Here is a 26,717-nt window from a genome sequence, read left to right as displayed (position 1 = left end):
GAGAGGCAGGTGAATCTTTTCCAAGTGACTAGCCTGGGAGACAGGTTTCCTCGGGGCACGTTGATGGGCACACGGGGCACTTCCTGATGATTTCCCCAGCGAAGGGAGACAGAAAATGTAAGGCATGCAAGGGAAAGCGGAAGATGGAAAAGCCCGTCCTTGCAGGAAGTGGAAATGAAACATGGAAGGAATAACTGTCATAGAGGCCTCCACCTGAGCCCTTAGAGCGTCAAGTCGCAGGGGGTAGATCCCCGCCCTGGCTGGGGGAGCCGGAGAAGATGGGAAAGTCAAAACCAGCTATGATATCGGAATCTCCACTTTCTTTTTCCTCTTCAGAGTCAACACGCGTTTGGATACCTCCCGGCAACGCTTTCAGTGTGGAATCATTATCTCCTTTTCACCGATGAATATGCCAAGGACTCAAGGAGGTTAGGTCACCCGTCCAAGGTCGCAGGGCAGTCGGGATGCGAATCCCGGTCCTGAGGGCTCGGTCCAGAGCTCCGGCGGCTCTGGCAGCGGGGCAGCGGGCCGGTGGCGGTGGCGAGGGCTCGCTAATAGTGACGGCGCTGATGACGGGGCCAGTGACCCGCGGGCCGGCGGCGAGCCGCGCCAGATGCCTGGGGTCGGCCCTCGCGGACAGGCTGCGGGGCTCGGCGCCCTGGGGCACTCTGAGGGATCGGCACCCTGGGGCTCAGGCTGTGCAGCTCCTGGTCCGCGGCCGCCCACAGGCATTGGCGAAGGCCAGCCGTCCCGGCCGAGGACCAGCAGGCCGCGGGCCGCGGCAAGGGGCTCTCCGGGGGCTGGCCGGAGCCTCCAGGGAGGCAAGGCGGGGAGGCGGGCACGGGCGAAGGTCCGCTGCAGCCACCTCGCAAGGACAGCCTCTGCAGCACCCGGCCGAAGTCAGAACACCTGGGCCGCGGGCGCCCCCACGACTCAGGTGAGGGCGAGAGGCGCCCCGGCACGGCGCCCTGCGTCCCCGCGGTGGAGATCCGGAGCCCAGAGCACCGGCTCAAGACCTGGAGCGAAGGGCTAAGGCCCGGGGCGCTGCACCCAGCCCAAGTCAGACAGGTGAGAGACCGGGACCCGGCAGGGGGAGGGGCCCCGCCCGGCCTCACCCTCGGGGCCGCCCACCCGGGGCGGGGCCTCCGGGCCGCTCAGCCCCCCCGCCTATAAGAGCGGTGCGGCACTGCAGCTAGCGCAGTTCTCACCGAGACCCGTCGCCCGGACTCTACGTGAGACCCACCGCCCGGACGCACCATGGTGAGTGCGGCCCCGCGGGATCGCGCCCCCGGGACGCCGCGCGCCCCCGCCCGACGTTGCGGGTCTCGAGGAGGTGCGAGGGGTGGTGCGTTCCCCGCCCCCACTCCCTCCTGGTGACTTGGGCCGAGCCGCGCGGTCCGCTTCTGCAGGCCGGGGAACGGAGGTGGGGCGGAGGGGGACTCCTCGCCCGCAGAGAGGAGTCCTGCTGGCAGTCGCCTCCCGCTCCTCCAAGCATTTGTGCCCTGAGCCTCCTGAGGGGAGTCGCGGTCCCGCGCCCCGTCCTTCCTGCGGGCGGGGGAGACCCGCTGAGCGGCCCTCGCCCCTAGCCCCCCGACCCCGACCACCACCCCCGCTCCCCGGACCTGACCGAGCACGTGCTTAGCGCTGGAAGGTGGTCGGGGGTCACATTACTTGGTCCAGCATCCCCTTTTCCTCCGACTGTGCGTGCCTCCCTCCTACCCACTCCCCCCCACCGGTGACTCAGCACCCCGCTTCTGAGCCGGGAGGGGTGGTGGGAATGGGGTTCGGCCTCGTGAGGCGAGCCGGCCCCTCTCCAGCCCGGCCGAGTGAACGGACGGGCAGAGACAGCTGGCGCGGAGCGAGAGCGCGGGCCCAGGCCAGGTTGGGGGGAGGGGTACGAGGTGTGTGGGGGGTGGTATTTATAGCCCGGGAACCGGGGCCGAAAGCCAATCTTCGCTTTCCGCTGGGATGTAACTGGAAAGAATCTAGAAGGGGGGCGAATGCAGGGCCCGGGGGCAGGGTGGCCCCTGCGCAGGGGCCAGGCGGGTTACCTCTGGGGCCCCACCGCAGGTTCCGCTTCCTTTTCTGGGTGTTTGGAAACCGTCACCCCGCCATTTCGGTAGGGAGGCTGCGCGGGCCCTGCGCCGCACTACTTTGGCTCTTTAGGGGTTAATTTCCGACTGGCAGGGATGAGCCTGAGGCAGCCAGTGCCCCAGTGCCCACCACAACCCTATTGCCCGCCTGCCATCTGCACTCTCTGCTATTTCCGTGAGGGCTGCACTATGGAAGAAGGTGGTGAAGACACCCCAGAGTGCGTGGGTGGAGGTGGGGAGAGGAGCCAGCTGGGATCGATCCCCAGAGCCAGATGGCATTTAGAGGTGGGGGAGAGGGCATCCTGGTGGCCAGTGTGGTCTGCTGATGCCAGACTGGAAGGCTGAGACGTCTCTGCAGCTCCCAGGAAAGAAAGGGGGAGAGGGTTATACGAAATTCTAGTTGTTTACCCTCAAAGAATTAAGTTGGGGGGCTTTCAGCTATAAACTCATGCCTCTGGGAAACCTGAACCTTCTCAGGCTGGGGAAGGTGGCTTCGGGAGCAGAGAGCTGCAAACAGCTGAGAAGTCGCTTGTCCTTGTGTGTTACTGCAGTCCCTGCCTGTCTTTCATATGCACTTGCCCTCTCTGTGTGGCAGGGTCATGTGGAGCCACAGCTCTTACCTGACAAGGTCCCCACAGAGAAATGGGCTAAGGGATTGTTTTGCTCTACTGGGTGCCTGGAGTGGTTAAGTCCTACGGGAGGGTGGGGGGAGGGGAGCCTGGGCAGGCTGCCAGTCTCTCTTGACCTCTGCCCAGCCCCAGGCCTCCACTTTTGCTAAGCAAATCATCCTAGCTGGTTAGGGGAGAGGGTGAAAGAGAGGCTCGTGAGAGGAGGACTGCAGAGGTGGGGCTTACGCCGTGTCCCCTTCTCTTTATCCTTCAGCGCGAATGCATCTCAGTCCACGTGGGGCAGGCAGGTGTCCAGATGGGCAATGCCTGCTGGGAGCTCTACTGTCTGGAACATGGGATCCAGCCTGATGGGCAGATGCCCAGTGACAAGACCATCGGTGGAGGGGACGACTCCTTTACCACCTTCTTCTGTGAAACCGGCGCTGGAAAGCATGTGCCCCGGGCAGTGTTTGTGGATCTGGAGCCCACTGTGATTGGTGAGATGAAGATGGGGTGGAATTGAGGGGAGCAGAGAACGACTCTAAGCTTCTCTCTCGAGAGATGGCAGCCAGGCCGGGCTCTCCTGGCCCTGCAAACGCTTTGCCCTGTTTGAAGCCGAAGAAGGGAGGCTCACCCGCAGGCTGGTCTGGGTTTCTCACACGCTGCTATCACAGGCTGGCAGACGATGAGCTCTTCCCCATGTCTGACCGCAGCTGCCCCACTGGGGGAGGGAGATCCCTGCTGTGCACGGCCTCGTGGTTTGTGCCCTGATGACGTGTTTGTGCCCTTCCAGATGAGATCCGAAATGGCCCCTACCGGCAGCTCTTCCACCCAGAGCAGCTCATCACTGGGAAGGAGGATGCTGCTAACAACTACGCCCGTGGTCACTATACCATTGGCAAGGAGATCATTGACCCGGTACTGGACCGGATCCGCAAGCTGGTGAGAACTTGGGATGGAAGGGAGGGAGTTTCTGAGATGATGTTCGTGGTCAGGAACATTGTTTTTTTCCCCCAGGATCCACTTTAGGGGGGGTCATCTCTAATTTTGTGTGTTGTAGAGCATGCTGCTGCTATGAGATGCTTACTAGTCCCTGCCCTGACTCCTGAAAGATTTTAGGCTTTTGGGGAGCCAGAAGGTAGGGTTCCTCAGGCCCCTCGCCTACACTGTTCTTTGTCTTTTCTGCCTTTCAGTCTGACCAGTGCACGGGACTTCAGGGCTTCCTGGTGTTCCACAGCTTCGGAGGGGGCACCGGCTCGGGCTTCACCTCACTCCTGATGGAGCGGCTCTCGGTTGACTACGGCAAGAAGTCCAAGCTGGAGTTCTCCATCTACCCCGCCCCCCAGGTGTCCACAGCCGTGGTGGAGCCCTACAACTCCATCCTGACCACCCACACCACCCTGGAGCACTCGGACTGTGCCTTCATGGTGGACAACGAGGCCATCTACGACATCTGCCGCCGCAACCTGGACATCGAGCGCCCCACCTACACCAACCTCAACCGGCTCATCAGCCAAATCGTCTCCTCCATCACGGCTTCCCTGCGCTTCGACGGGGCCCTCAACGTGGACCTGACGGAGTTCCAGACCAACCTGGTGCCCTACCCTCGCATCCACTTCCCGCTGGCCACGTACGCGCCGGTCATCTCCGCGGAGAAGGCCTACCACGAGCAGCTGTCGGTGGCGGAGATCACCAACGCCTGCTTCGAGCCCGCCAACCAGATGGTGAAGTGTGATCCTCGCCACGGCAAGTACATGGCCTGCTGCCTGCTGTACCGGGGCGACGTGGTGCCCAAGGACGTCAACGCCGCCATCGCCGCCATCAAGACCAAGCGCAGTATTCAGTTTGTGGACTGGTGCCCCACGGGCTTCAAGGTGGGGATCAACTACCAGCCACCCACCGTGGTGCCCGGGGGCGACCTGGCCAAGGTGCAGCGCGCCGTGTGCATGCTGAGCAACACGACCGCCATCGCCGAGGCCTGGGCCCGCCTGGACCACAAGTTCGACCTGATGTACGCCAAGAGGGCCTTTGTGCACTGGTACGTGGGCGAGGGCATGGAGGAGGGGGAGTTCTCTGAGGCCCGGGAGGATATGGCTGCCCTGGAGAAGGATTACGAGGAGGTGGGCATCGACTCCTATGAGGACGAGGATGAGGGAGAAGAATAGAACAGCTGCCTGGAGCCCACGCACTATGTTTATTGCAAAATCCTTTCGAAATAAACAGTCTCCTTGCACGGTTTCTTGTCCCCTCTGTGAGTGCTTGAGCTTGTGCTGCTGCCGCCCGCTGCTTCTGCTGCTGCCCTCTTTCTTTGCTGCCCATGACCCTTTTCCCTTCCACGGCTGAAGGTGAGACCTGCCAAGGGGTCCTTGCCAGGCCCAGAAACGTGGCCCCAGGGACCTTGATGTAAGACCCCAGGGGCGCCCAGGATGGTAGAGAGAGGAAATGAGGACTGACTCCCGGACCTGGCTGGCCAGCCACAAGCTGTTGAAAGATGCAAGTTTTCACTTCCTTTCCAAGTGGGAGTCTAAGTCCAGCACAGTTTCTGTATTTGAGTTAGATTGCTAGCCCGTTTCTTCCTGCTGCTTCTGCATTCACTGACTCTGGAAGCTTGGCCCGGGCACCTCTGTGCGTGATGAGGGCTTGGGAGCGGGGCTGGGCAGGCCCACAATTCCTGGGCATGGAGCCTAGTCATGAGCTTGGGGGATGGGAGGGGACGAGGGCAATCTCCTCAAGTTGTTTGTGTCGCCGCACCTGCACCTCCGAGCAGCTTCGCACAGCTGTCTCTCTCGCTGCATTGCTGGGGCCTAGGGCTGTGCCATTAAAAGTCAGGTCGTCTCCCCTCTGTTTGTTCTTTATTTCTGGCCTCAGCCTCTATGCTAGCCTGGGGAGCCTCCCGCCGGGCCCTGGGGAAGATTCCAGCATTGCTAATAGGCACCCCAGGACCCATATCAACGTCAGCACGTGGGGGTGCACACTGCTGGGGTGGGGGCAGTCAGGGAGGAACCTTCAATCTCAGGAGCAGGTGATGCCAGCCCTGCCCCTGCGTTCCCCTCCCTGGTGATTCAGGGACGCAGTGCCCTTCCCTAGGGAACAGGTTTCAAGCCCGGCAAAGGCAGGGCCCCTGTTTACTCAGCAGAGTAGGGCAGGAAGTGGCAGCTGGATACTGCTGCACCACACTGGCCTCATTAATCATTAACCGTGTGTGAGCTAGAACCCTCTGGGAGAGACTGGGCCAAATGGCTGCCACCTCCACTCCCCTTGCCCCCAGGCCGAGGCTGGGAGAGACCTGTTAAGTTGCTGTCAGGAAGCTTCCTCAGGTGTCTCCACCCAGAAGCCCTAGCCTGGCAAACCGGCTGGGCTGCTTTGACTCAGCTACCCACTCCTGGGAATGAAGGGAAGAACAAATTCAATGTGCTTCTAGGGGGCCCTGGTCCTAGTTCTTAGTGGAGAAGTCAGCTCGATCCAGAAGAGCTTTAAGTTTTTGACTAAGACAAGCTAGGACAACTGACTCCTCCCAGCTAGTCAGATCTAAGGTAGGACACCTGCCTCCTTAGGCAGAATGGCGAAGTCATGCCATTCCTCATCAGGCCAGTCCCTCTTCCCAAGCGGTTCCCTTGGAAATGGCAACCAGACCCTGGGCCCCGGGCACCTCTTCTCTCTCATTCCAGGAACAGTGAGACTAAGATCCACACCAAGGTGCTTTCACTTTATTCTTCTATTTATACATTCTCCTCCCAGATGTGAAGGCAGACTATGATGTAAGCTCAGCAGTCCTGCTCAGAGCCTGTCTAGATTCTATCCCTTTCCCCTTCCCCATCTCCTACCCTCGTCCACACCCAGTCAGTCCCCTATCCAGTTGTTGCAGAAGCAAAGAAATAAGACTGAGCTGACAGTTCCCATCCACTTGCCCCTGATGCCAAGAGAGCAGTCCTGGAGACACCGGGTGGAGATTCTAATGAGGGATGAGAGCCTCCTTCCAAGGCACAGGGCCACCTCTCAACGTTGCCATTGGTCTGTTTAGATTTGGGTGGTGTGTTGGCCTGAAGCTGGGGGTTGCAGTGCCTCCAACTGACTGAGGAGGAGAGAGATGGGAGGGCGCTCCTGGGGGTCTACAGTCATCATTGAGGCCAGCAGCTGCCGCAAGGCTGAAGAATGCCTGTGGAAGGAGGCGGGCAGGGTGACTGGAGGGTCTTCATTCCCCATGCTACGTTTCTAACTCCACTAATGCCAGGGAGGAGTCTGAAGTGTTTCGTACCCCTTTTATTGCTCACCTGGGGCTCTGCGGGATGCTGAGTTGGTTCTGCACAGCAAGGGCCACACTGTCACCCTTCTGGAATACCATGTCATATGGGCCTTCCCCAAACATCATGGCGTACAGCACGCAGCCTAGGGACTGAACATAACTTGGTTATTACTTGACAAGGGACCAATAGAAATGATCTCTTTCCTCTGGACTCTGTAGTGAAAGGTGACTACATAAGCTAATAAGAATAGGCTGACCTCAGCCCCATGACACCACCAGGGTCCAGAGAAACCACCAGCTAGCTGGAGGCTTCTGCACCCCCTGCTTGCCACTGCCTTCAGTCCTGACACTTAGCTGAAGGCAAATGATATGATACCACTTCCTGAGCAATTGAGTACAGTGTCAGTGACGGTTCCCAGGAAGGAAGTCGAGGGGGATGGGGACATACACGGTTCCTGGGGCCCCATGCACTCGAAACCAAAGACCTGCCCCTCTGCTGCACAGCAGGTACAGAGCGGTACTCCTCCCCATCCATGTGCCCACCCACATGCTCCTCACCCAGACATCAGTCCGCTCATCAATGACACAGTGGCTCTGCACGGAGAAGAGCTCCGGGGCGCGGTAGGAGATGGTGCATCGCTGGGCTGCCCAGTCCTGGAAGAGTGGCCCCATAGCTCAAAAGAGAGGCACAGGTCATAGTCATGTGACCAAACTGGGGCATGCAAAAGGAAAGGTTGAGGATGGGGAACAGGAGGGCAAAAGAACCTGGACACTCTTTTACCTGCAGGGCCAGAGCCTGGCGGGAGCCTTCCACATGGATGCAAGCTTGATTCATGGAACCCAAGTCCATTAAAACTGGCTGTCCCTCATCTCCAAGCAAGATATTGGTGGGCTTCAGGTCCCTGCAGGAAAGTGGAAATAAATGGCCCATGAACATCCCTGGACAGGGAGACTAGAATCCCTGGGGGCAAAAGAATCATGGGGACTGTTCCTTGGGAGGAGAGCAGAGACCACTCAATCCTTTTGGTGAGGCTCTTTCTTTCTGCCCCATAAGCACACTGGGCCCTCCCACTGACCTGTGGGCATAACCTCTGGCATGAATGGCCTCAAGGCCTCTGCAGATACCCAGCAGCAGCTGAAGGATTTGATCTTCAGTCAAGAAGTTGCCTTTGTCCTTCAGCCTTTCTATCTCGTTCCACAGCGTACCCCTCTGCAACACAAGTTTCCCCACGGTTGGACAGGTTTTCTGGGTCTCTGCTCCCTCAGCCTGATCCCTTCCCTGTGTCACAGCCTAGCAGCTCTTTCACCACACACACTACACACCTCACAGTCCCATTTGGGTTCCCCTAAACCCCAAATCTGAAGCGGTCCAACACAGGACATGGTCTCTGCTTCCTAACGTGCTTGGCTACTCACACAGCCCTCGGTAGATGACTCTGTTGCAAGCCCCTCCATTGCCAGGAGACTTTCTGACCTTGAAGAAGGGTAGCAGCAGCCAGGCCTCATGTTTAGTGCCCCGCTCCCTCAGACAATAAGCCACAAGGCGGAGGATGTTGGGGTGATGGAAGAGGCGATGCATGTCTGCTTCTCGTTGGGCTTCCTCCCGATCCTGCTGCTCGTGACACAGGATCCGCTTCAGAGCGTAGAAGTGTCCATCATGTAACCCCTCCACTAGGTCCACATAGCTGAACCCACTGTGGGCCAAAGGGGTCAGTGAAGGACCATGGTCATCTCCCACACTGCTTGGACCCAGAGGAACTCCCTGGGTGGGGAGGGGAGGGGGTGTCTTTCCCAGTCAGCAGAAACCCTCCCAAGACGTGGCTTCAGGAGAAGTCTGAAGATTTTACACTTTGAGCTCAAGGGTAGGAACACAGCAATCTTTGAGGTACCTTGGTCATAATGCACAGCTCTGCACATGACAAATGCTCCGGAAATGTTACATGAGTAAGTAACAGTCAACATCTGTCAAGTGCTGTGAACCGGCCCCTGGGTGAGATGATTTCTTTTTTTTCTCTCTCTTTTTGGTGAGATGATTTCTATGCACTATCTCATTTAATCCTCACAACTCCATCAGCGACAAAAGATAATTATCTCCAGGGCAGCCCGGATGGCTCAGCGGTTTAGCGCAGCCTTCAGCCCAGGGCCTGATCCTGGGGACCCAGGATCGAGTCCCACATGGGGATCCCTGCATGGGGCCTGCTTCTCCCTCTGCCTGTGCATGTGCGTGTGTGTGTGTCTCTCTCTCTGTGTGTGTCTCTAATAAATAAAATCTTAAAAAAAAAAAAAAAGATGATTATCTCCATTAAGCAGATGACAGAACCACGGCTTAAGGTCACACCAGGTGGAGCCAGGAGGCCTGGCTCCAGAACCCACTTTCTTGACATTCGCGTTGCTAGGCTCTGTCAGGGGAGTTAAAGGACACTTTAAAAGGATGAACCTTCTGAGGCCCTACCACGTGCAGACTGCTGTCCTTCACTCACCAGAACCCGGGGGGCTAGCTAGGCGATTTCCAAACACTCACCCCTCCCCCAGTTTCTGGATGAAGAGGTAGCGCTTGTTGTCAATGAGGACGGTTCCCCGGGAGCAGACACACAGCGCGTGGCCCATAGCGTCTCAGTCATCCTCCTCAGGGGCGGTCCGGGGCTGCCGACGGCCGCGTGCGGGCTGAGGGGGCTCTTCCAGGCGACGCGCTGGGGGCCCCGCGGATCATGCTGGAAGGCAAAGGACGGCAGGGTCGTGGGCCAGGCACGACCCCCGAAGTGCCGACGTGCAGAGCTGGCGCCCGGGCCTCGGAACGCAGAGGAAACGAGCCTTAGCGACGCCGGCTCGGGCACGGCCGAGGTCGGGTGCCCTGGAGCCTCGGCCACGCCGCGACGCCCAGGCCGCGTCCTCGCCGCCAGCCCGCCCGAGATCGGCCGTCGGGCCGCCTCAGCAGCCGCGGAGCGTGGGGGCGAGGCCCGGGCCCACCCGGCGGGGCCCGCCCCGGCCTCGGCGCGCAGAGCCCCGGGGAGGCCGGCCCCGACTCCCCACTGACCTGGCTCGGGCCGGAGACGAGCGCCGCGGACCGGAAGGGGCGTCTACGTCATCAGGCCGCGCCGGCGTAACGGCCTGCGGTATCCTAGCAACCGCAGGGCACCCGGAGGATGTGGGGGCGCGGAGCTGAGAGGCCGGGGGCGGGCTAAGGCGGGGGGAGCACGGGTCCCGGGACCCGGGTGAGGGTTCCACACCAGGCCTTCAGTAGTGGGCAGGACGCAGGCACCCGCGCCCAAGGGGAGCAAAGCCGGGCTCGGCCCGAGGCCCCCCAGGCCCCCCAGGCCCCCCGTCTCCCAATGCCGCAGGTAGGAAGCTGCAGTCCAGCCCCGAGGGGCGGGTGCCGGGCGGGTGCCGGGCGGGTGCCGGCGGCCTGGACCCCCACAGCGCCGATCCGTACACCCTTCGGGGCTCCGGCCTGCATCCCACTACCCTAGTTTCAGTGGTTAAGAGCTTACTAGCTGCGTGACCTTGGACGACTTAACCTCTCAGAGCCTCGGTTTCCCCAGTTGTAAACAAGCTCTAACAGTACCTAAGGTTACGTGCCCGTACGGTGAGGCCAGGCTGCAGCTCCCAGCTCTGCTAAACTAGCTGCGTGACCTTGAACAGACTATTTAAAATTTCTGCCTCTCCATTCCCTCCTGGGTAAAATGGGAGTGATAATTACCAACTGCACGGAGCTTTTTGAAGATGAAGTGAGATGTAAAGTGCTTAGCACACTATCTGACACAGCCCTCGGTGTCAATAAATAGAAGCTGCTGTTATTTTTATTATGATTCTATTTTTCTTACCCTGGTCCTTACATCCCAGGCTTGGGACTGTGAAGACAGGAGTCATGGAAATTCATAAATTCCCAAGCCTTGGCCCCAGGTCAGGTAGTTGTTCTTGACAGCTCTCGCTGAGGCAGGCAGGGATAAATTGAAGAGTGGTGGACATTCAAAGAAGACAGAATGACTGTCTCTTTTGCTGTAGCAGGGCCACTAGGAGAAAAAAAAATCCCATTTATAACTTGGTCCCTACTTTCACACCACTGGGAAGATTGATTCTGAACCTGTTTTAGCCCCCTGGTTCTGACATTCATTCATCTAGATTTAACCTGCTATGTACTGAGCCCCGTGCTAGAAGCTGAGGATGCAAGATGGACAAGGTACTCTTCACCCTCAGGGAGCTCAGTTTAGTACCACAGTGCTTCTCAATCTTGAATGCCTTTAGGATCGCCTGGGAATCTTGTTAAAATCCAAATTCTGATTCTATAGGTCTGAGGTAGGACCTGAGACTCTGCATTTCTAACAAGCTCCCAGGTGATGCTGATGAAGCGGATTCAAGATGTAGAGGATCTTACAAACTAGTAGAGTAGCGCGGGTGGACAAGTCCGGGCTAATCGCCTGGGGACTTGAGGTGGTCTCCGCCCCCTTGCTCGCTGAGGTTCCCTCCCAGGAATCCACCACGTGACAGCCGGACCGCCCTCTCTGACTGGAGGAGCCCTGTTAGCGCCATGGCTCCCAGGAAGCGGCTCTGCCTTCCCGTCCTGCTGTTGCCACTTCTGTCCCTGCTGCTGCCCCAGGTAAAATGACAGGATTGAATTGGCAAGCTGGGCGTGGTGAGGCGGGATGAGATCCAGCCCAGGAGAGAAAGTGAAAATAACAGAACAGCAGGCTGGGCTAGTTCCATCTCCTCTGCAGACTCTGACCCCTCCCTCTGTTCCAGGCCTCTGCTGACCCCGGGCCCTCTCTTTGCAGGCAGACAATCGGTCGTTCATAGTGGATCGGATAAATGACAGATTCCTTCTAGATGGGGCCCCATTCCGCTACGTGTCTGGCAGCCTACACTACTTTCGGGTACCACGGGTGCTTTGGGCAGACCGGCTTTTCAAGATGCGAATGAGTGGCCTCAACACTGTACAGTTGTAAGAAGTGCTCAGGACGAGCCATGGAGGGTGGGATTTACTCTTCCTACCACCCGCGTCAGAAGGGGATTGGGACAGGAGGACTAGCTGAGTATGAGAGCTCCAGGGCTTCCAGGCCAAGGGTGGGAAAGGGTGGGCCAGGACCTCCTCCCAACAGCTTCCTGGAGATTCCCTGCAAGGCCTGAGCCCTTAGGCCTCTCCAGCACCTCCCGCCTTGGGCCCTGTTAACCTCTTTCTTTCTCAGTTACGTGCCCTGGAACTACCATGAGCCAGAGCCTGGGGTCTATAATTTTAATGGCAGCCGGGACCTCTTTGCATTTCTGAAAGAGGCATCTCTAGCCAACCTGTTGGTCATACTGAGACCAGGACCTTACATCTGTGCAGAGTGGGAGATGGTGAGTTAGAAGGGATAGAACCAGAGCCACTCCTGTGCAGTTCCTTCACTCCCCCCATCTGCCCACACTGTAGGGCCACTTCCAGTGCTATACTCAATATCCTCCCTTCATACCTCTTCCACCCCACTCCCAAACAACAAAACCTGCTGTCTTTATGTTTGTCGCAGGGGGGTCTCCCAGCCTGGTTGCTTCAAAAACCTGAAATAAATCTGAGAACCTCAGATCCAGGTGAGCTGAGACAACAGTTTCAACACAGAAAATAAAAGCAACCGATAGGAACACAATGAGTCATTTGGGTGCTCAAAACTGAAGAGACCATCCCCAAACTGGAGACCATCCATGCAGATATTTGAGTGTTTCCTTCATGCCTAGCAAGATGCTACAAACTGACACCAGGCAGACCCAGTCCCTGTGTAGTGGGGCTTATGGGGAAAGAAACAGGTTTTTGTTTTTGTTTTTTGTTTTGTTTTTTAAAAAAAAAACAAAACCTGTAAGATTATTGCAAGTTGTAAAAATACCACACAAGAAAAAAACAATACTCATGAGGCCATGAGTAACAGAGAAGGCCTGTTTTGGGTAGGGAGGTCAGAAAAGGCTTTTCTGAGATGATGACATTTCATTTGACTCTAGGGAAGGAAAGGCTTTGGTCATATGAAGAATGAGGTGAGAACGACCCAAGTAGAGGGAACAGCATATTCTAAAGCCCAGAGGTGGGAAAGAAGTGGTATGGTTGAGGCCAACTCGGCCAGACCATAGTGGGTAAGGGAGAGAGGAATGTGACGTGAAATTGGAGATAGATAGGGACTGTTAATGCAGGACCTTGTAGGCCACCGTAAGGGGTTGGCATTTTATCATAAACACAGTAGAAAGCCATTGAAAGAGCTTAACCAGATAGGTTTGATTTGTTTTCAGATTACGTTAGCCCGGATGTGGAGAATGGAGGGAGGGGGCCAAGCAAGGATGGAGGTGGAGAAACTAATTGGGAGACTCAGGCTGTGATTGAGGAAGGAGGTGATGGCTCGTGGACTAAGGTGACGGTGGTGGAGATGGGAAGAAGAGAGCAGTTTTGAGATGTAGGTTGAAGATCAAAAATCACCAGGCCTTGTTAGATTCTGATGGGAAGGAGAAGGGTGGGGGCAGCATGAATCGGGTCTGGAAAGAAAGGAGTCATGTTTCCAATGAACATGGTGGTGCCATTTACTGACACAGGGAAGTAGGAGGAGACTAGGGGTGGCAAAGGACCACCGTTATTGGGGGTAAAACAGTTCTGGTTGTGTTAAATTTGTGTCATCACACACAAGTTAGGGTGTTAAGCCATAGGCTGTGTGAATGTGACGCTCACGGGGAGCTCTGAGCTAGAGATAAATTTGGGATTTATCAGTCTATAGAGATGGCATTTAGATCCATGGCTGTTGAGACATTGCCTGAGGGAAAGAGCATCAGGAGAGAAAAGATGAGAACTCAAGATTAAGCTCTAAAATGCCCTATATTTTAAGGAGTTTGGATTTTACTTCAAGTGTAGATAGGAAGTCATCAGAACAAGGGAGTGATCTTATCTGATTTATCTTTTAAAAAGATCACTCTAGTAAAAATGCTTTGTATCTGTTGGGGACCATCTGGCTTCTTAGGGTGCTGAAGAGCTCTATGCTCCTCAGAACAATTCCCCAACTCAGCTGGCTCTGAAATACAGTTGAAATGGCAAAGTAGTGCTGGCACACCGGCATGCAGTGTCCACTTTTCCCAAGAAAGCAGCGACCTCTTCACTGCAAGTCCACAATTCCTTTCCAGGCCTCTCGCCTCCTTGGCCAGTCAGGAGCACCCAGCCCGGCTGTCCACCCCATCCTTTCACATACACTCTTCTCTTGGCTCTCCAGATACCACCTTTATGTGGTCTGTGCTCCTTTCCCTGAATCCCAGCCTTGCTGACCACTCCTTCTTAGTCTCTTGCTGGTTCTCTGCCCTTTCTCTTTCTGCTAAATGCTGGGTGGGGTGCTGAAGGCCTCAGTTCTCCGACACTTCTCTTTTCTATGTGTTCACTCCTTAGACAATCTCATCCATTCCCATCGCTTGCTTTTTTTTTTTTTTTAAAGATTTTATTTATTTATTCATGAGAGACACAGAGAGAGGCAGAGAGGCGGGCAGAGAAGCAGGCTCCCCGCAGGGAGCCCAATTCAGGACTCACTCTTTCCCAGGACCAGGGATCACGCCCTGAGCCAAAGGCAGATGCTCAACCTCTGAGCCACCCAGGCGTCCCTCCCATGGCTTTCAATCCTATCTAGTAGCTAACGACTCTGAAATAGGAAACCTCTGCAATAGGTTCTCCTCTCCTTCAGAATATGAACCTTGGATTCCTTAAAATGGCCTCTCAGGCCCTACCTAATGGACCCAGTCGCCTCCCTGACCTCTACTCTTTTCTTCATTGTTCACACTGGCCTCGTTGCTGTTTTTCAAACCTATCAGGCACATTCCTGCTTTGAGGCCGTTGCACTTGGTGCTCCCTCTATCTTCCTGCGGAATCACCTTTTCAGAGAGGCCTTCCCTCGGCTGCCCTCTAAAACTTAAGCTCTCCTGCCATTTTATATCCTTCCCTGCTTTATTTTTGCTCCTGGGCATTAACATACTGTGTATTTTAGCTATTTATTTATTGCCTGCTTTCCTCACGGGGAAGGAAATTCCACAAGGGCAGAGGTTTTTATCTATCTTGTTCCATTCTGTATCCCTAACACCTAGAACGTTGCTGGGTAAATGCTAAACACTCATAAATATTTGTTGGATGAGCTTTAATATATGCTTGGATAGAAGGAGGCAGTCAGACCTGGCACCCTTTGTACAGAATGCAAAATAGAAAGGAATTGAACGTTTTAAGAATGCAAAAATACCCTCCAGTACATCTTCCATTGAATCCATTTTTGAGAGTCTGCTACACGTTAGGCATTGTCCTCAAGGATAGGGATGAGGCAGATGGACCTGACAAATAGGTTCCTGTTCACTGGGTGAAGGAGACTGACAGGAGACACTTAGAGAGGGGCACCTGGATGGCTCAGTCTGTTAAACGTCTGCCTTTGGCTCAGGTCAGGATCCGGGGTCCTGGGACGAGTCCTGCATCAGGTTCCATTCTTAGTGGGGAGTCAGCTACTCCCTCTCCGTTTGCTGCTCCCCCTGCTTGTGCTCTCTCTCTGTCAAATGAATAAAGCCTTTAAAGGGGAGGGGGGGACATTTAGAGAAATACTGATAATTTGTTATGCGCTTGAAAAAAAGTAAGAGGTCGGGATCCCTGGGTGGCATAGCAGTTTGGCGCCTGCCTTGGGCCCAGGGCGCGATCCTGGAGACCCGGGATCGAGTCCCACGTCGGGCTCCCGGTGCATGGGGCCTGCTTCTCCCTCTGCCTGTGTCTCTGCCTCTCTCTCTCTCTCTCTCTCTCTCTCTCTGTGTGTGTGACTATCATAAAAAAAAAAAAAAAAGAAGAGGTGACATGAGAGTATGTAACAGGGACACCTACCCTCATCAGGATTATCAGAGGTTTTCTTGAGGAAGTGAAATAGAAGTTGAGATCTGAAAACTGTACTGAGAATAGCCAGATGAAGGATGGTGGAGAGAAAGTGTCAAGCAGAGGTCATAACAGGTGTGAAGACCCTGAGGATGAATCAACAAAAATCACAAATAGGGGCTGAGATTTTAAGGCACGATACTGAATATAGTGGTCTTCTGACAGATGACTTAAATCACCAGAACTGTCAGTTCCATCAGGGTGCAAGTCATCATTCTGCGTTTTTGTGAACTCCCATGCTACTTCACAGCTCTCTCAAGTATACATCGATTACATAATTAGTTCCCTATGATGCTTTTAACATTTTTCTTACATTAAAAATTTTTTTAATTTACAACTTTAAGGTTTCCTGTGCTTAGATGTCCTTGCCATGCAAATTCACAAGTGCTCAGGGTTCAGTCACCACTGCTCAGGTTCATTTGTGGGCGAGCGGGCTGCAAACAGTAGCCCAGGGTTCAGGCAGCACTGAAGTTGCTGGCCTTGATGCTATGGGTGGGGGCTGCAAAGGCAGTGGTGTCCTAATGAGCAGAGCACTGCTCCTTCCTTTAGACTTTCTTGCTGCAGTGGACTCCTGGTTCAAGGTCTTATTGCCCAAGTTATATCCATGGCTCTACCACAACGGGGGCAACATCATTAGCATTCAGGTATAAGGGACTGGGTGAGAGGAAGGAGGTGCCAGGGGTCCTAACCTCCGCTGCATGGCTGAGCTCCATTTTCCATTTTCCTGGCAGGTGGAAAATGAATATGGTAGCTACAGAGCCTGTGACGTCAACTACATGAAGCACCTGGCTGGGCTTTTCCGTGCGCTGCTAGGAGACAGGATCTTGCTCTTCACCACAGATGGGCCTGAAGGACTCAGATGTGGCTCCCTCCAGGGCCTCTACACCACTGTGGATTTTGGCCCAGGTCTTCTGAGCGAGGGTGGAGTAGAGTCTGGGGAAGGGGCACCTCTTCTATGTTTATCTTTCACTTTTGTCTTCTCTCTGCAGCTGACAACATGACCAAAATCTTTGCCCTGCTTCGGAACTATGAACCCCATGGGCCACTGGTGAGGAGCTGGAGGGGAGGGCAATCAAAGCAGGAGTTGGGGTTGGGAATGGGTCGAGCTCAGCCCCCATCTCACTTGTGGCTGCTTTCTAGGTGAACTCCGAGTATTACACAGGCTGGCTGGATTACTGGGGCCAGAATCACTCCACACGGTCTGTTTTGGCTGTAACCAGAGGCCTAGAGAACATGCTGAAGCTGGGAGCCAGTGTGAACATGTAACTGGAGACACGGGGGCCAACGTGAAGGCAAAACGGGATGTTGGGGAGGAAAGTGATTCAGTGGGTCAGCTTTTCCCTTTCCCCCCACCTTACCCCCCTTCAGGTACATGTTCCATGGAGGTACCAACTTTGGATACTGGAATGGTGAGTCCAGGTGGTCCCTGGGGTGGAAGCAGGGAGGCATCAAGGAATTAGAATCCGAGGGCTGGGTAGATTAGGAGGTCTCAAAGCTGGATGTGGCCACCACTGCCCCTTCTGATGGCAAAATTCTTTTTGTGAATTTCTTTGCTTAGTGCCTGTCATTTGAAAGACACTGAATGAATGAAATTGGTTTGACCCCAGGTGCTGATGAGAAGGGGCGCTTTCTTCCAATTACTACCAGCTATGACTACGATGCACCAATATCTGAAGCAGGGGACCTCACACCTAAGCTTTTTGCTCTTCGAAACGTCATCAGTGAGGTGCCCTACTACTCCGTTAAGCGCCAAAGGCTTTTATCAGTTTGGGGAAAGGGAGTACCTAAATTGTTAGTAATGGGATCCCATAAATCATTGGTTGTTGTCTGAGCCGCGGAGCCTACAGAACCACTTCCCAGCCACCCAGACGGGACTACTTGGGAAGACGCACACAAGCATTGCAAAATTACAGGATCTTTGTGACCCCTTAAACCCTTTCCCCGGAGCCCAGGTTGAGAGCCCTGTGCTTAGTAGGGTCTGGGAGTAGGGGCTGTTTGTGTGGTTTTCCTATGGCTCCTGAGAGAATTTGGGCTCAGTTCCAGGAAATTCCCTTGGGACCTTTACCTCCCCCCAGCCCCAAGATGATGCTTGGACCTTTGACCCTGCATCTGGTAAGCTCTGGATCATCTTTTCTCTGATCCTACCCCTTTGTTCTCTAAATGGCCCAGCCTTTCTGGCCCTCTATTCTGACTTCCCTTTTATTCTAACACCTTCCCCTTATCCTAACAGGATGGGGATTTGCTGTCTTTCTTAGACTTCCTGTGCCCCCAAGGGCCCATCCATTCAATCTTGCCCATGTCCTTTGAGGCTGTCAAACAGGTAAGGGACAATCCCACGTCCTGGAGGCACGGGAGCCTTCCCCAACAGCCACGGGAGCCTTCCCCAACAGCCGTAGCCAGAGGTTCCCTCTGCTGCCCATCTTCCCCATAGTATCCTCTCTTCCTCTCATTTCATCTTAAGTACTTAACTCTTCCACACCCAGGACCACGGCTTTATGTTGTACCGGACTTTTCTGCCCCATCCCATTCCTGAGCCAACGCAGTTCTGGGTGCCTAACAATGGAGTCCACGACCGTGCCTATGTAATGGTAGATGGGGTAAGGACCTCATTCCGGGCTACCCTGTGAGCACATCCCCTCTTCTCCCAGCACCCTGTATCTGCCCACGTTTGCAGAAGGGGCCACAGATAAGCTGGGATGAGGAAGAATTTGAGTCGAAGGTTCCAGAATACATGGGTAACGAAGGACGGGCTACATTCTCTTTGCTCTCCAAACACGTGTGCTAACGTAGCTTCCTGTGTCATGGCCACAAGCTAGAGCCCTTCCTCTCAGAGCGCATCTTATCCACAGGTGTTTCACGGTGTCTTGGAACGAAACATGAAACACCAACTATTTTTGACGGGGAAAGGCGGGGCCAAATTGGACATCTTACTGGAGAACATGGGGAGGCTCAGTTTCGGATCTAACAGCAGTGACTTCAAGGTGAGCTAGCCTTGCCTGTCCCTTCTCCTGCATATTCGTGTCCATCAAACTCCCTTGGAAAAATAGGGGCCTACTGGAAGACAAACAAGAGCCCTGTGCTTAGGAGTTAGGCAGCAAAGTAGTCGCTTGTGGGGATCTAGACATGGCCACTAGTTGCATCCCAGGGCTTGATTAGGGACAGTTACACCATAAGAGCTTAAGAAATGATGAATTTTTATTTGCCTTCTTCACAGGGCCTACTAGAGCCACCAGTTCTGGGGCAAATGGTCCTTACCCAGTGGCTGATGTTCCCTCTGAATGTTGATAAACTCGTAAAGTGGTGGTTTCCCCTCCACTTGATGAAAAGTACACGTCCTCAAGCTCCTTCTGGCCCCACCTTCTACTCCACAACGTTTCCAATTTTCGGAGAAGGCGGGGACACTTTTCTCTTTCTACCTGGATGGACCAAGGTACTGCTGACATTGGGGTCAGGGTGATGAGAAGAAAATAACGTTAGAAGGGGGAGCGGAAATTATTCCTGATTAGAAACCCAAAAGGAGGGACACCTGGATGGCTCAGTCAGTTGAGTATCTGACTCTCGATTTCGGCTTGGGCTGTGATCTCAGGGTTGTGGGATTGAGCCCCGCATCAGGCTCCATGCGCAGCATGGGGAGTCTGTTTGGGATTCTCTCTTTCCCTCTCCCTCTGCCCCCTACCCCCACTCCTGTGCTTTCTCTTTCTCTAAAATAAATCTTTAAAAAAACCCAAAGAAACCCAAAAGGGGGTGATTTTACCCCCTTGAGAGCTGACCATTTTCTTCCACTCTCTATTCTCTTCTTCAGGGCCAAGTCTGGATCAATGGGTTTAATTTGGGCCGGTACTGGACAAAGCAAGGGCCACAACAGACCCTCTATGTGCCACGACCTCTGCTGTTTTCTAGAGGAGGCCTCAACAAAATTACACTGCTGGAGCTAGAAAGCGTGCCTCTCCAGCCCCAAATCCAGTTTGTGGATAGGCCTATACTTAATAGCACTTCACATAAGACATTTGTCTATTCCCTCTCAGTTGAAACGCCAAGCGCCCCTGAACCAATGGAGTTAAGTGGGCACTAAAAGAAAGGTAACCTTGGACATGGAGTGGGCAGGATCCCTTGGTGCTGGCCACGGTGACCGCCAGGAACCAAAGGCCACAGCCTGAATGCAATACAAGTGCAGTTTCCTTGCCAAACTTTATTACGATTAAAGTTCCAGAGACAGTACCAGCTCCACACCCTCTGTGGCCCTGTCTTTGCCCTGGTTCCTGAGTGTCCTTCTTAATCTTCCAAATACTCCGGTTTCACGGGAAAGAAGAAACCTAGGGCTACTGTGAATGCACCCTCTCAGGGCCCAGAGTTGGCCCAGGTGCAGCTGTAAAGAGGTCAGGAAGAGGGCTTGGCAGCCTGGCAGCGGTGATCCCGGAGGCAGCGTGTGGAGCAGAAAGAGAAGTCAAGATAGTGAAAGGGAATGAGGCCTTGGAGGGATGTCCCACAACTCCAGCAGCGCCTGGACAAGAGGAAGATAGATGGCTGAACAGGTACCCCAGAAACTTTCCAATCCAAGCTCTTCCCCGCTCCTCCGGCCATATCTGGTTTTGTTCCAGAGGTTTTCTCAGAAGGTCTCAAGTCCCCCCTCCCCCCAACAGCCTTTTGGAGGACTCTGCAGTATTCATTCCACTTGCCCACACCTGGCCCTGTACTCACTGAGCACAAAGGGTTGCAGGATTGGGCGTCTGCGGGGTGGAGACTCCCAGCTGGGCAGCCAGCCTGCGCTCTGCGGCCAGAGCTCTCTGAGGGGAAGAGAAGTCTTATTAAGGACAAGGCCCCAGAGGTGGACAGGGTGCCTGAGAAGTGACAGCTGCACGCTGGGAAGGGGTCAGACCTCTGAGGAAATCAGGGCTGTGGAAGAGAGAACCTCCAGCCTCACCTTCTCACGATCGCTGAGGGCAGCAAATTGCCGCTGCTCTTCTTGCTCCCTCTCCTCCTGCTCCCGCTGCTTCCGCTGCTGTTCCTCCCTTTGCCGCCGGGCAGCCTTCTGCTCCCTTTTCCGCATAGCCTGCCGTGCCTCCATTTCTGGCGTCAGTGGCCCTGGCACCTGGAGGATTTCCAGGGAGGTGTAAGGTAAGACCCATACAAACTGTCCTTGGGAAAACTATAAGAAAGTGGAAAAGATCTTAGCCAGGATCAATGCTGCCTTCCTACTCTACTGCTGCTTCCTTTTCCAGCTGACCTGAGCCTTGCTGTAATCGTAAGCATCTGGATTCTTCTCCATGAACCTTCGGAACTCATTACGCGTTGACTTGTCAGCTGCAACTGTATATGGTGGCCGGGCCCGGGAGTCCCTAGGTGCGAAAACCCCCCAAAGTGGGTTCAACTCGCCTCCTCCATCTCCCAACCTCACCCAAACAGATCAAGGGGAATACTAGCAAGTAGCCAGTACCAACGTTAGCCTCCAGATGATCCTCTCTATACCCCAAAGGGCTCGGCTTGGGGACCATTACTTACTGTACAGTGGGGTCGGCACCTGCCTCCAGCAGCAGGCGAACCACTGAGCCTCTCCCAGCTGCAGCTGCTGCATGCAGGAGGGTGAAGCCATTGGAGCCCAAGGGGGCACTGAGCAGAGACAGAACTCCAGGGTCTGTGGGGCCAGCAGCTAGCTGGAGTTTCAATATCCCAACATCTCCAGCTCTGCAAGCAGCCAGAAGCATGTCCCAGAGCTCTGACTGATCAGGGGTCTTGGCCTCATCCAGGGAAGGCCCCAAAGGGGCTGCATGTGCCTGGGCGGACTGTGAGAAGGCCTCATTTCCTTGAGGTTGCTGGGGAAGAGTCACATGCACCCCGGCTTCCAGGTCCTGGCTTCTCTCCTTCTTATTCCTTTTTCTCCTTCTCCGCTTTGGCAATACCTCAAACTCACGAAGATCCAGGGTCCCTACTGTCAATTCTACTAGCTCCAGCTCCACCTGGAAGCTGTCCTCTCCCTCCGACCCTGAACCTAGGGAAAAATACGATGTTAGGTCCATCTAAAGAAATACACAGAGGGTGGAAGGATGTGGGCTGCCCCAGATGTATAATAATGTACATAAAAAGAGAATCCAGATTGTCTTGAAATGAAATTAAGTATTTGTATTTTGTCACCAAAGATCAAGTAGCACATCAAGAGCTGAATCCATTAGTATCCCATGTAGAAATGAGGCTCTCAGCTCAGATGGAGACAGGCCCAGAAGGACCCACGCAGGGACAAACGTCCTTAGGCTCTCCCCTTGAGCAGCCTTAGGATGGTACACAACAGGGGAGAGCATGGGAGCTGTGCAGGCTAAGAACCAAGCAGGCCTCAGCTCCAAACTGCAGCATCCAGTAAGAGGGCAATTATGTGAGATTCGCGCCACACAAGCCTCTGTTTCACATACTTAGGTCATATTTCCTAAGTGCTGGGGATACATCAGTGAACAAAAGAGAACAGGAAGTTGGGAAAGGTGATTAAACCCATCTTAGTAATTGCTACCGGGTGCCCCTTATCGTAACAGCCCTATGCGTGTGTGTAATGGTATGTGTGTTATGTAAGGGGTCATTATAAAGAGGCAAGTGACAGTAGGAGATTTGACACTGCATTTCCAGGATAGACACCCAGATAGAGTTGACAGTTGCCAGATGGTGCTCAAACCCTGTTTGGGAGATTCCTCATTCTGCCCAAGTGTCTCATTTTCATCACTGGAGACCTTTCTTTCTGCCTCGAGAGCCTTCTTCCCCACTCTCATTGTCTTCCTATGTGCTTGAGGTGAGTCCAACCTGGCTGTCTCCCGGGGGTCTTCTCCTGCCATAAAACAAAAGATGTTTCTCAAGTTTAGCTGAGGAGAAGCCAGCTCAGGTCTCAATGAAGATGCTGTCTGGATGTACAAATGAGAACCCAAGGCTTGGGCTGGAAGGTACAGGAAGATCTAGGGAGACTGGGGGGTCTGGATCAAAGGCTCACCATGGACATGCAAGGTGGTCAGCTTATGGAACACACGCTGTAGCTCTCTGAAGGTAGGTCTGCGGGTAGCAAGGGGGATATCCCAAAGTCGGGGGTCCCCTCGTTGCAGGGGTGCACCATGGCCTCTGAAGAACAGGGCCCGGCCAGAGTGGGGGGCACGCAGCAGTATTGTCCCAGCCTCCTCCAGTGCTTTAGCCCAGCCTGGCCCTGCCAGCAAGTCACGAACATCCTAGGGAAGAGAGTAACTCAGCCCTGTATCTTCACTTGCTATTTTTAAATCTCCAACCCAAAAAAATGGGCCACAAGATGATGTATAAGGAATGTGAAATAGAAAATAATATGAGGGAAGAATGAGAGGATGAAGACTCTTGGGGATCCATTCCTAGTCTACTGTTGCCTTCCCAGAAATAATGGGGTCAAGCTCCCCACGCTAACATTTGATGAGAGGGGGGAAAAAGTAGATTAGCAGACCACCAGATCTGAGACGCCTAACTTACCTTGTATAATGTGGCTTCATTATAGCGCCTCAGGTTGGCTCCGGCAGACCGAGAAGCCCCACCCCGGGCATCGCGAATTCCCTGGGCTGTGCCCCGCTTGGCCCGCACTGTGTAGCGGTGAAAGGTTTTGTGTGTCACCACGTCTCTTCTGTAGACAACACAGACTCAGTACTGGAAATTAGCCCGTACTCCCAGGCTAAGGGGGTCCAGTCCATCCTTCTACCCCATGCAGCACCCTCTCACCCTTGGAAAATGGCGCCAGCAAAGTGCCCAGCTGCAGCCATGAGCACCACATAGGATCTGGGACCTCCGTTCTGCAGGTTCTGTAGCAGCAGTTCTGGTTCTTCTGGTGGTACCTGGACGACAGCACAAACATGCCCACTGTATTCACGGAGAGGAAGAAATCAGTGCAAAGTGTCTCATGTGCATGATCTCATTTCATACAACCATCCTGAGGCCTGTCTCCACTTTACAAATGAGGACATTTGAAGCTGGTAGTCGCGATCAAATGGTTAAACAACCACTCAAACCTATATTGGTCTGTTTCCGAACTTAATTCCATTACACTCGACCTCAGATTCAGGCCAATTCAGTCCAACACTGTGCTGTCCATTGTGGTACCCACATTCAACAGGAAGAAGAGAAATAGGAAATGGCCTGGGCTTAGGGGAGATCTAGGCTGAGTGCTCAAAGGCCACAGTTGACCACACAACTTGTGCTGCCACTTGCCTGGCGAGGGCCTAGCACACAGCGATAGGCATAAAGAAACTGGCCCTGGGCGTTTTGGAAAAGAACCCGATGTGGGTGGAAGCCTTGGGGTCTGCTGGGCTTCTCAAATTCAGCCCTCTCCTCTTCTGGTATCTGCAAGTCCTCCTCACTGGCTGAGTCTGAGTCTTCTGATCCTGAAATGCTGGAAAGATCTCCTGAAAATGACATGAGGTGCACAAGTTTGGTGTTCCATCTTTGACCTTACCTCAAGCTCCTAAACTAGGGCCTTCCTCCACCCCCATGTCCTACTCAACACAGGTCTCCTACCAGCCGTCACCTGTGGAGCTCTGCTTTTCAAAATCCAGGGCAGACAGGAGAGGCTTGTCCTTGAGACGCTGCTTTAGGTTAAACCGATGCCAGTCAAGTTTATAATGTTCCCTCTGGTAGGAGGTAAATAAGGAGGCTGATGTGGAAATATGCCCCAGCCTGGCCCTTAATAGTAAGTATTCAAGGCCAGAGAGAGAACTCCAGGAAGTATGACCAGGTAATACCAACTGCCTTAGTCAAAACATGGACCTTTATTAATTAAAGACAAATCACATGTCTGCCTCTCCTCACCCACCATTATACTTTTTGCTTCTACCATTTAGCTCAGCACCTGGCCTTTTACCTGTTCCTGGTGGTTCTGGAAGGTCTGGTCACAAGTGGAACAAAATAACTTCTCTGAAATATCCAGGAGACCCTGGGGTAGTTTTCTTTCTGGGCTTGCTGAACCTAAATAAGGGGAGGGTAATTAGAGGTGGAAAGGGAGTCCAAATCTGCAGTACCTAGAAATTACATGCAGTGTCTGATACACAAATGAAAAAGGTGGCACATCCTTTCCTTCAAAGAATTTATAATCTAGGAATCATGAGATAAATGGCACAGTGATCACTTTATATGGGAAGTATGCTTCTGAAAAGATGTGAGACAAACATATATCAAACAGTCTGACGGGATGGGTTAAGGGAATACTGTAGAAACGTTAAAATTATTTTTAACTGCAAAAAACACTTCCCAAATGCCCAGTTTTTAGCTTACATTTACTTTTTTTTTTTTAAGATTTTATTTATTCATGAGAGACACAGAGAGGGGTGGGGCAGAGACACAGACAGAGGGAGAAGCAGGCTCCATGCAGGAGCCTGACACGGGACTCAATCCCGGGTCTCCAGGATCAGGCCCTGGGCTGAAGGCACCGCTAAACCGCTGAGCCACGGGGGCTGCCCATAGCTCACATTTCCAATTACCGTGTGGTTTGTTTAAAAAAAAAAAGTCTAGGGGGATCCCTGGGTGGTACAGCGGTTTGGCGCCTGCCTTTGGCCCGGGGCGCGATCCTGGAGACCCGGGATCGAGTCCCACGTCGGGCTCCCGGTGCATGGAGCCTGCTTCTCCCTCTGCCTGTTCTCTGCCTCTCTCTCTCTCTCTGACTATCATAAATAAATAAATAATTAAATAATTAAAAAAAAAAGTCTAGGAAAAACAGCCAGAGACAAATTAAGGTTGTAAAAAAAAAAAAAGTTTTATATTCAGCAAGAACGAATGATTTGATTGGAAGCCAGTTACAGGGGATCCCTGGGTGGCGCAGCGGTTTGGCGCCTGCCTTTGGCCCGGGGCGCGATCCTGGAGACCCGGGATCGAATCCCACGTCGGGCTCCCGGTGCATGGAGCCTGCTTCTCCCTCTGCCTGTGTCTCTGCCTCTCTCTCTCTCTCTCTCTCTCTCTCTCTCTCTCTGTGACTATCATAAAAAAAATTAAAAAAAGGGAATCCAGTTACATTTGGACAATTTCGAAGGATTTCTTTTGCAGGCAGTCTCACCCAGAGACAGAGTGAATGTTAGATAAATTTTATCCAGTAGGAAGATGTCAACACGGGCTCTTAAACCGGGGAATTTATCAATTAGAATGTGTTCCCTGGACAAGCGCTAAGCTCTAAAGAGCCTGCCCCGTTCCTCATGGGTCCTCCCCAAACCTTCCCAGGTACCTGGACAGGAAGTCCGCAGAGCCTGGGCCGGAGCCGCCTCCGATGGGTGGCTCACCAAGCTCAGGCCCTGACAGACCGGAGCATCCACGTTGAGGTCAAACAGGGAGACCAAGGCAGGAACCCGGGCTGCAGCTGAAACCGGCGACATGGCTGGGCAGAAATTATGTGGGAGCAGCTCCTGGAGCAGAAGGGGATGTGGGGGGGTAAGAACGGAGCCCCCCAGGGTGCGATCCTACCGCCCGGCGGCCTGACTCGGCCTCCTCCACGCCGCGGGGCACCCAGTCCGCTCTCGGGGTTAATACGTGACCCCTGCCCGGTTTCTCAAGGGGGAAGAAGCATCCGGCTCCCACATCGAGTCCGAGAGAGCTGAGGCTCCCCCATCGACCGCTCCTCGTTACCCGTGCGACGAGCTCCAGCAAGGGCTAAGCCGCGTGGACTCGCCGCCGCCCCCAGAAGCTGCACCAAAGGTCCCGGGCAGCCGAGCGGCACAGACGTCCACGATTCCAAGCCCGGATTTCTGCAACACCACAACAATCTCGTCACTACGGGGCCGCGGAGGGGACACGCGGCGTCGCCCACACCTTGGCCCCGCCCCAAAGGGCGCGCACTATTGGTCCTCTGGCTGCCCGAAGCCCACTGCGAACCCTTAGTCCCGCCCCCGAAGCCGGGAATGGGCCGTCGTGTCTCCGCCCCCTCCCGCTCATTG

General features: G+C 54.2%; 4 protein-coding genes across 9 annotated transcripts; 2 read left to right on the top strand and 2 right to left on the bottom strand.

Moving 5' to 3' along the window:
* Nucleotides 1-1,182: 1,182 nt before the first annotated feature.
* Nucleotides 1,183-4,939, top strand: TUBA4A (tubulin alpha 4a). Its single transcript, XM_055345295.1, has 4 exons — nucleotides 1,183-1,260; nucleotides 2,976-3,198; nucleotides 3,495-3,643; nucleotides 3,895-4,939. The coding sequence occupies exons 1-4, from the start codon at nucleotides 1,258-1,260 to the stop codon at nucleotides 4,864-4,866; spliced, it is 1,347 nt and encodes a 448-aa protein (XP_055201270.1). The 5' UTR covers nucleotides 1,183-1,257; the 3' UTR covers nucleotides 4,867-4,939.
* Nucleotides 4,940-6,386: 1,447 nt separating this feature from the next.
* Nucleotides 6,387-10,020, bottom strand: STK16 (serine/threonine kinase 16). The gene is made up of 8 exons (XM_055345297.1): nucleotides 9,979-10,020; nucleotides 9,466-9,655; nucleotides 8,419-8,638; nucleotides 8,021-8,154; nucleotides 7,726-7,846; nucleotides 7,503-7,598; nucleotides 6,973-7,094; nucleotides 6,387-6,857 (listed from the first exon to the last, which is right to left on the bottom strand). The coding sequence occupies exons 2-8, from the start codon at nucleotides 9,549-9,551 to the stop codon at nucleotides 6,719-6,721; spliced, it is 918 nt and encodes a 305-aa protein (XP_055201272.1). The 5' UTR covers nucleotides 9,552-9,655; nucleotides 9,979-10,020; the 3' UTR covers nucleotides 6,387-6,718.
* Nucleotides 10,021-10,143: 123 nt separating this feature from the next.
* On the top strand, nucleotides 10,144-20,040 carry GLB1L (galactosidase beta 1 like). 4 transcript variants are annotated; one of them, XM_055345121.1, is made up of 17 exons: nucleotides 10,144-10,282; nucleotides 11,412-11,538; nucleotides 11,714-11,880; nucleotides 12,125-12,275; nucleotides 12,443-12,503; nucleotides 16,372-16,466; nucleotides 16,554-16,728; nucleotides 16,812-16,870; nucleotides 16,963-17,084; nucleotides 17,191-17,231; nucleotides 17,430-17,548; nucleotides 17,860-17,934; nucleotides 18,053-18,142; nucleotides 18,306-18,419; nucleotides 18,672-18,803; nucleotides 19,037-19,252; nucleotides 19,625-20,040. In XM_055345121.1, the coding sequence occupies exons 2-17, from the start codon at nucleotides 11,470-11,472 to the stop codon at nucleotides 19,892-19,894; spliced, it is 1,956 nt and encodes a 651-aa protein (XP_055201096.1). In that variant the 5' UTR covers nucleotides 10,144-10,282; nucleotides 11,412-11,469; the 3' UTR covers nucleotides 19,895-20,040. The 4 variants fall into 4 exon arrangements, with proteins under 4 accessions (XP_055201096.1, XP_055201098.1, XP_055201097.1 ...); XM_055345123.1 differs by having other exon boundaries at nucleotides 11,400-11,538; XM_055345122.1 differs by having other exon boundaries at nucleotides 11,231-11,538.
* On the bottom strand, nucleotides 19,992-26,571 carry ANKZF1 (ankyrin repeat and zinc finger peptidyl tRNA hydrolase 1). 3 transcript variants are annotated; one of them, XM_055345117.1, is made up of 14 exons: nucleotides 26,410-26,571; nucleotides 26,012-26,189; nucleotides 24,662-24,765; nucleotides 24,329-24,431; nucleotides 24,013-24,206; nucleotides 23,527-23,639; nucleotides 23,284-23,431; nucleotides 22,787-23,015; nucleotides 22,478-22,627; nucleotides 21,322-21,808; nucleotides 21,047-21,158; nucleotides 20,744-20,911; nucleotides 20,521-20,606; nucleotides 19,992-20,323 (listed from the first exon to the last, which is right to left on the bottom strand). In XM_055345117.1, exons 2-14 carry the CDS (start codon nucleotides 26,157-26,159, stop codon nucleotides 20,200-20,202), a joined length of 2,166 nt encoding a protein of 721 aa, XP_055201092.1. In that variant the 5' UTR covers nucleotides 26,160-26,189; nucleotides 26,410-26,571; the 3' UTR covers nucleotides 19,992-20,199. The 3 variants fall into 3 exon arrangements, with proteins under 3 accessions (XP_055201092.1, XP_055201091.1, XP_055201093.1); XM_055345116.1 differs by having other exon boundaries at nucleotides 26,012-26,571; XM_055345118.1 differs by lacking the exons at nucleotides 24,662-24,765; nucleotides 26,012-26,189; nucleotides 26,410-26,571 and having other exon boundaries at nucleotides 24,319-24,431.
* Nucleotides 26,572-26,717: the final 146 nt, after the last annotated feature.

Source organism: Nyctereutes procyonoides, unplaced genomic scaffold (assembly GCF_905146905.1).
Source record: "Nyctereutes procyonoides isolate TBG_1078 unplaced genomic scaffold, NYPRO_anot_genome, whole genome shotgun sequence".
Taxonomy (NCBI): domain Eukaryota; kingdom Metazoa; phylum Chordata; class Mammalia; order Carnivora; family Canidae; genus Nyctereutes; species Nyctereutes procyonoides.
This window is presented reverse-complemented; position numbering and strand designations above follow the sequence as displayed.

Coding starts and splice junctions, on each gene's coding strand:
- TUBA4A (XM_055345295.1), top strand. Junction 3,199..3,494: donor TCTGGAGCCCACTGTGATTG/GTGAGATGAAGA, acceptor GTGCCCTTCCAG/ATGAGATCCGAAATGGCCCC. Junction 3,644..3,894: donor TGGACCGGATCCGCAAGCTG/GTGAGAACTTGG, acceptor TCTGCCTTTCAG/TCTGACCAGTGCACGGGACT.
- STK16 (XM_055345297.1), bottom strand. CDS start 9,551: ATGGGCCACGCGCTGTGTGTCTGCTCCCGGGGAACCGTCCTCATTGAC. Junction 8,155..8,418: donor TGCTGCTACCCTTCTTCAAG/GTCAGAAAGTCT, acceptor CTTGTGTTGCAG/AGGGGTACGCTGTGGAACGA. Junction 6,858..6,972: donor AGCATCCCGCAGAGCCCCAG/GTGAGCAATAAA, acceptor CTCCTTCCACAG/GCATTCTTCAGCCTTGCGGC.
- GLB1L (XM_055345121.1), top strand. CDS start 11,470: ATGGCTCCCAGGAAGCGGCTCTGCCTTCCCGTCCTGCTGTTGCCACTT. Junction 16,871..16,962: donor ATGAACCCCATGGGCCACTG/GTGAGGAGCTGG, acceptor GCTGCTTTCTAG/GTGAACTCCGAGTATTACAC. Junction 17,085..17,190: donor CTGGGAGCCAGTGTGAACAT/GTAACTGGAGAC, acceptor ACCCCCCTTCAG/GTACATGTTCCATGGAGGTA.
- ANKZF1 (XM_055345116.1), bottom strand. CDS start 26,159: ATGTCGCCGGTTTCAGCTGCAGCCCGGGTTCCTGCCTTGGTCTCCCTG. Junction 22,628..22,786: donor GACCACCTTGCATGTCCATG/GTGAGCCTTTGA, acceptor GTTTTATGGCAG/GAGAAGACCCCCGGGAGACA. Junction 21,809..22,477: donor TGAGGAATCTCCCAAACAGG/GTTTGAGCACCA, acceptor ATTTTTCCCTAG/GTTCAGGGTCGGAGGGAGAG.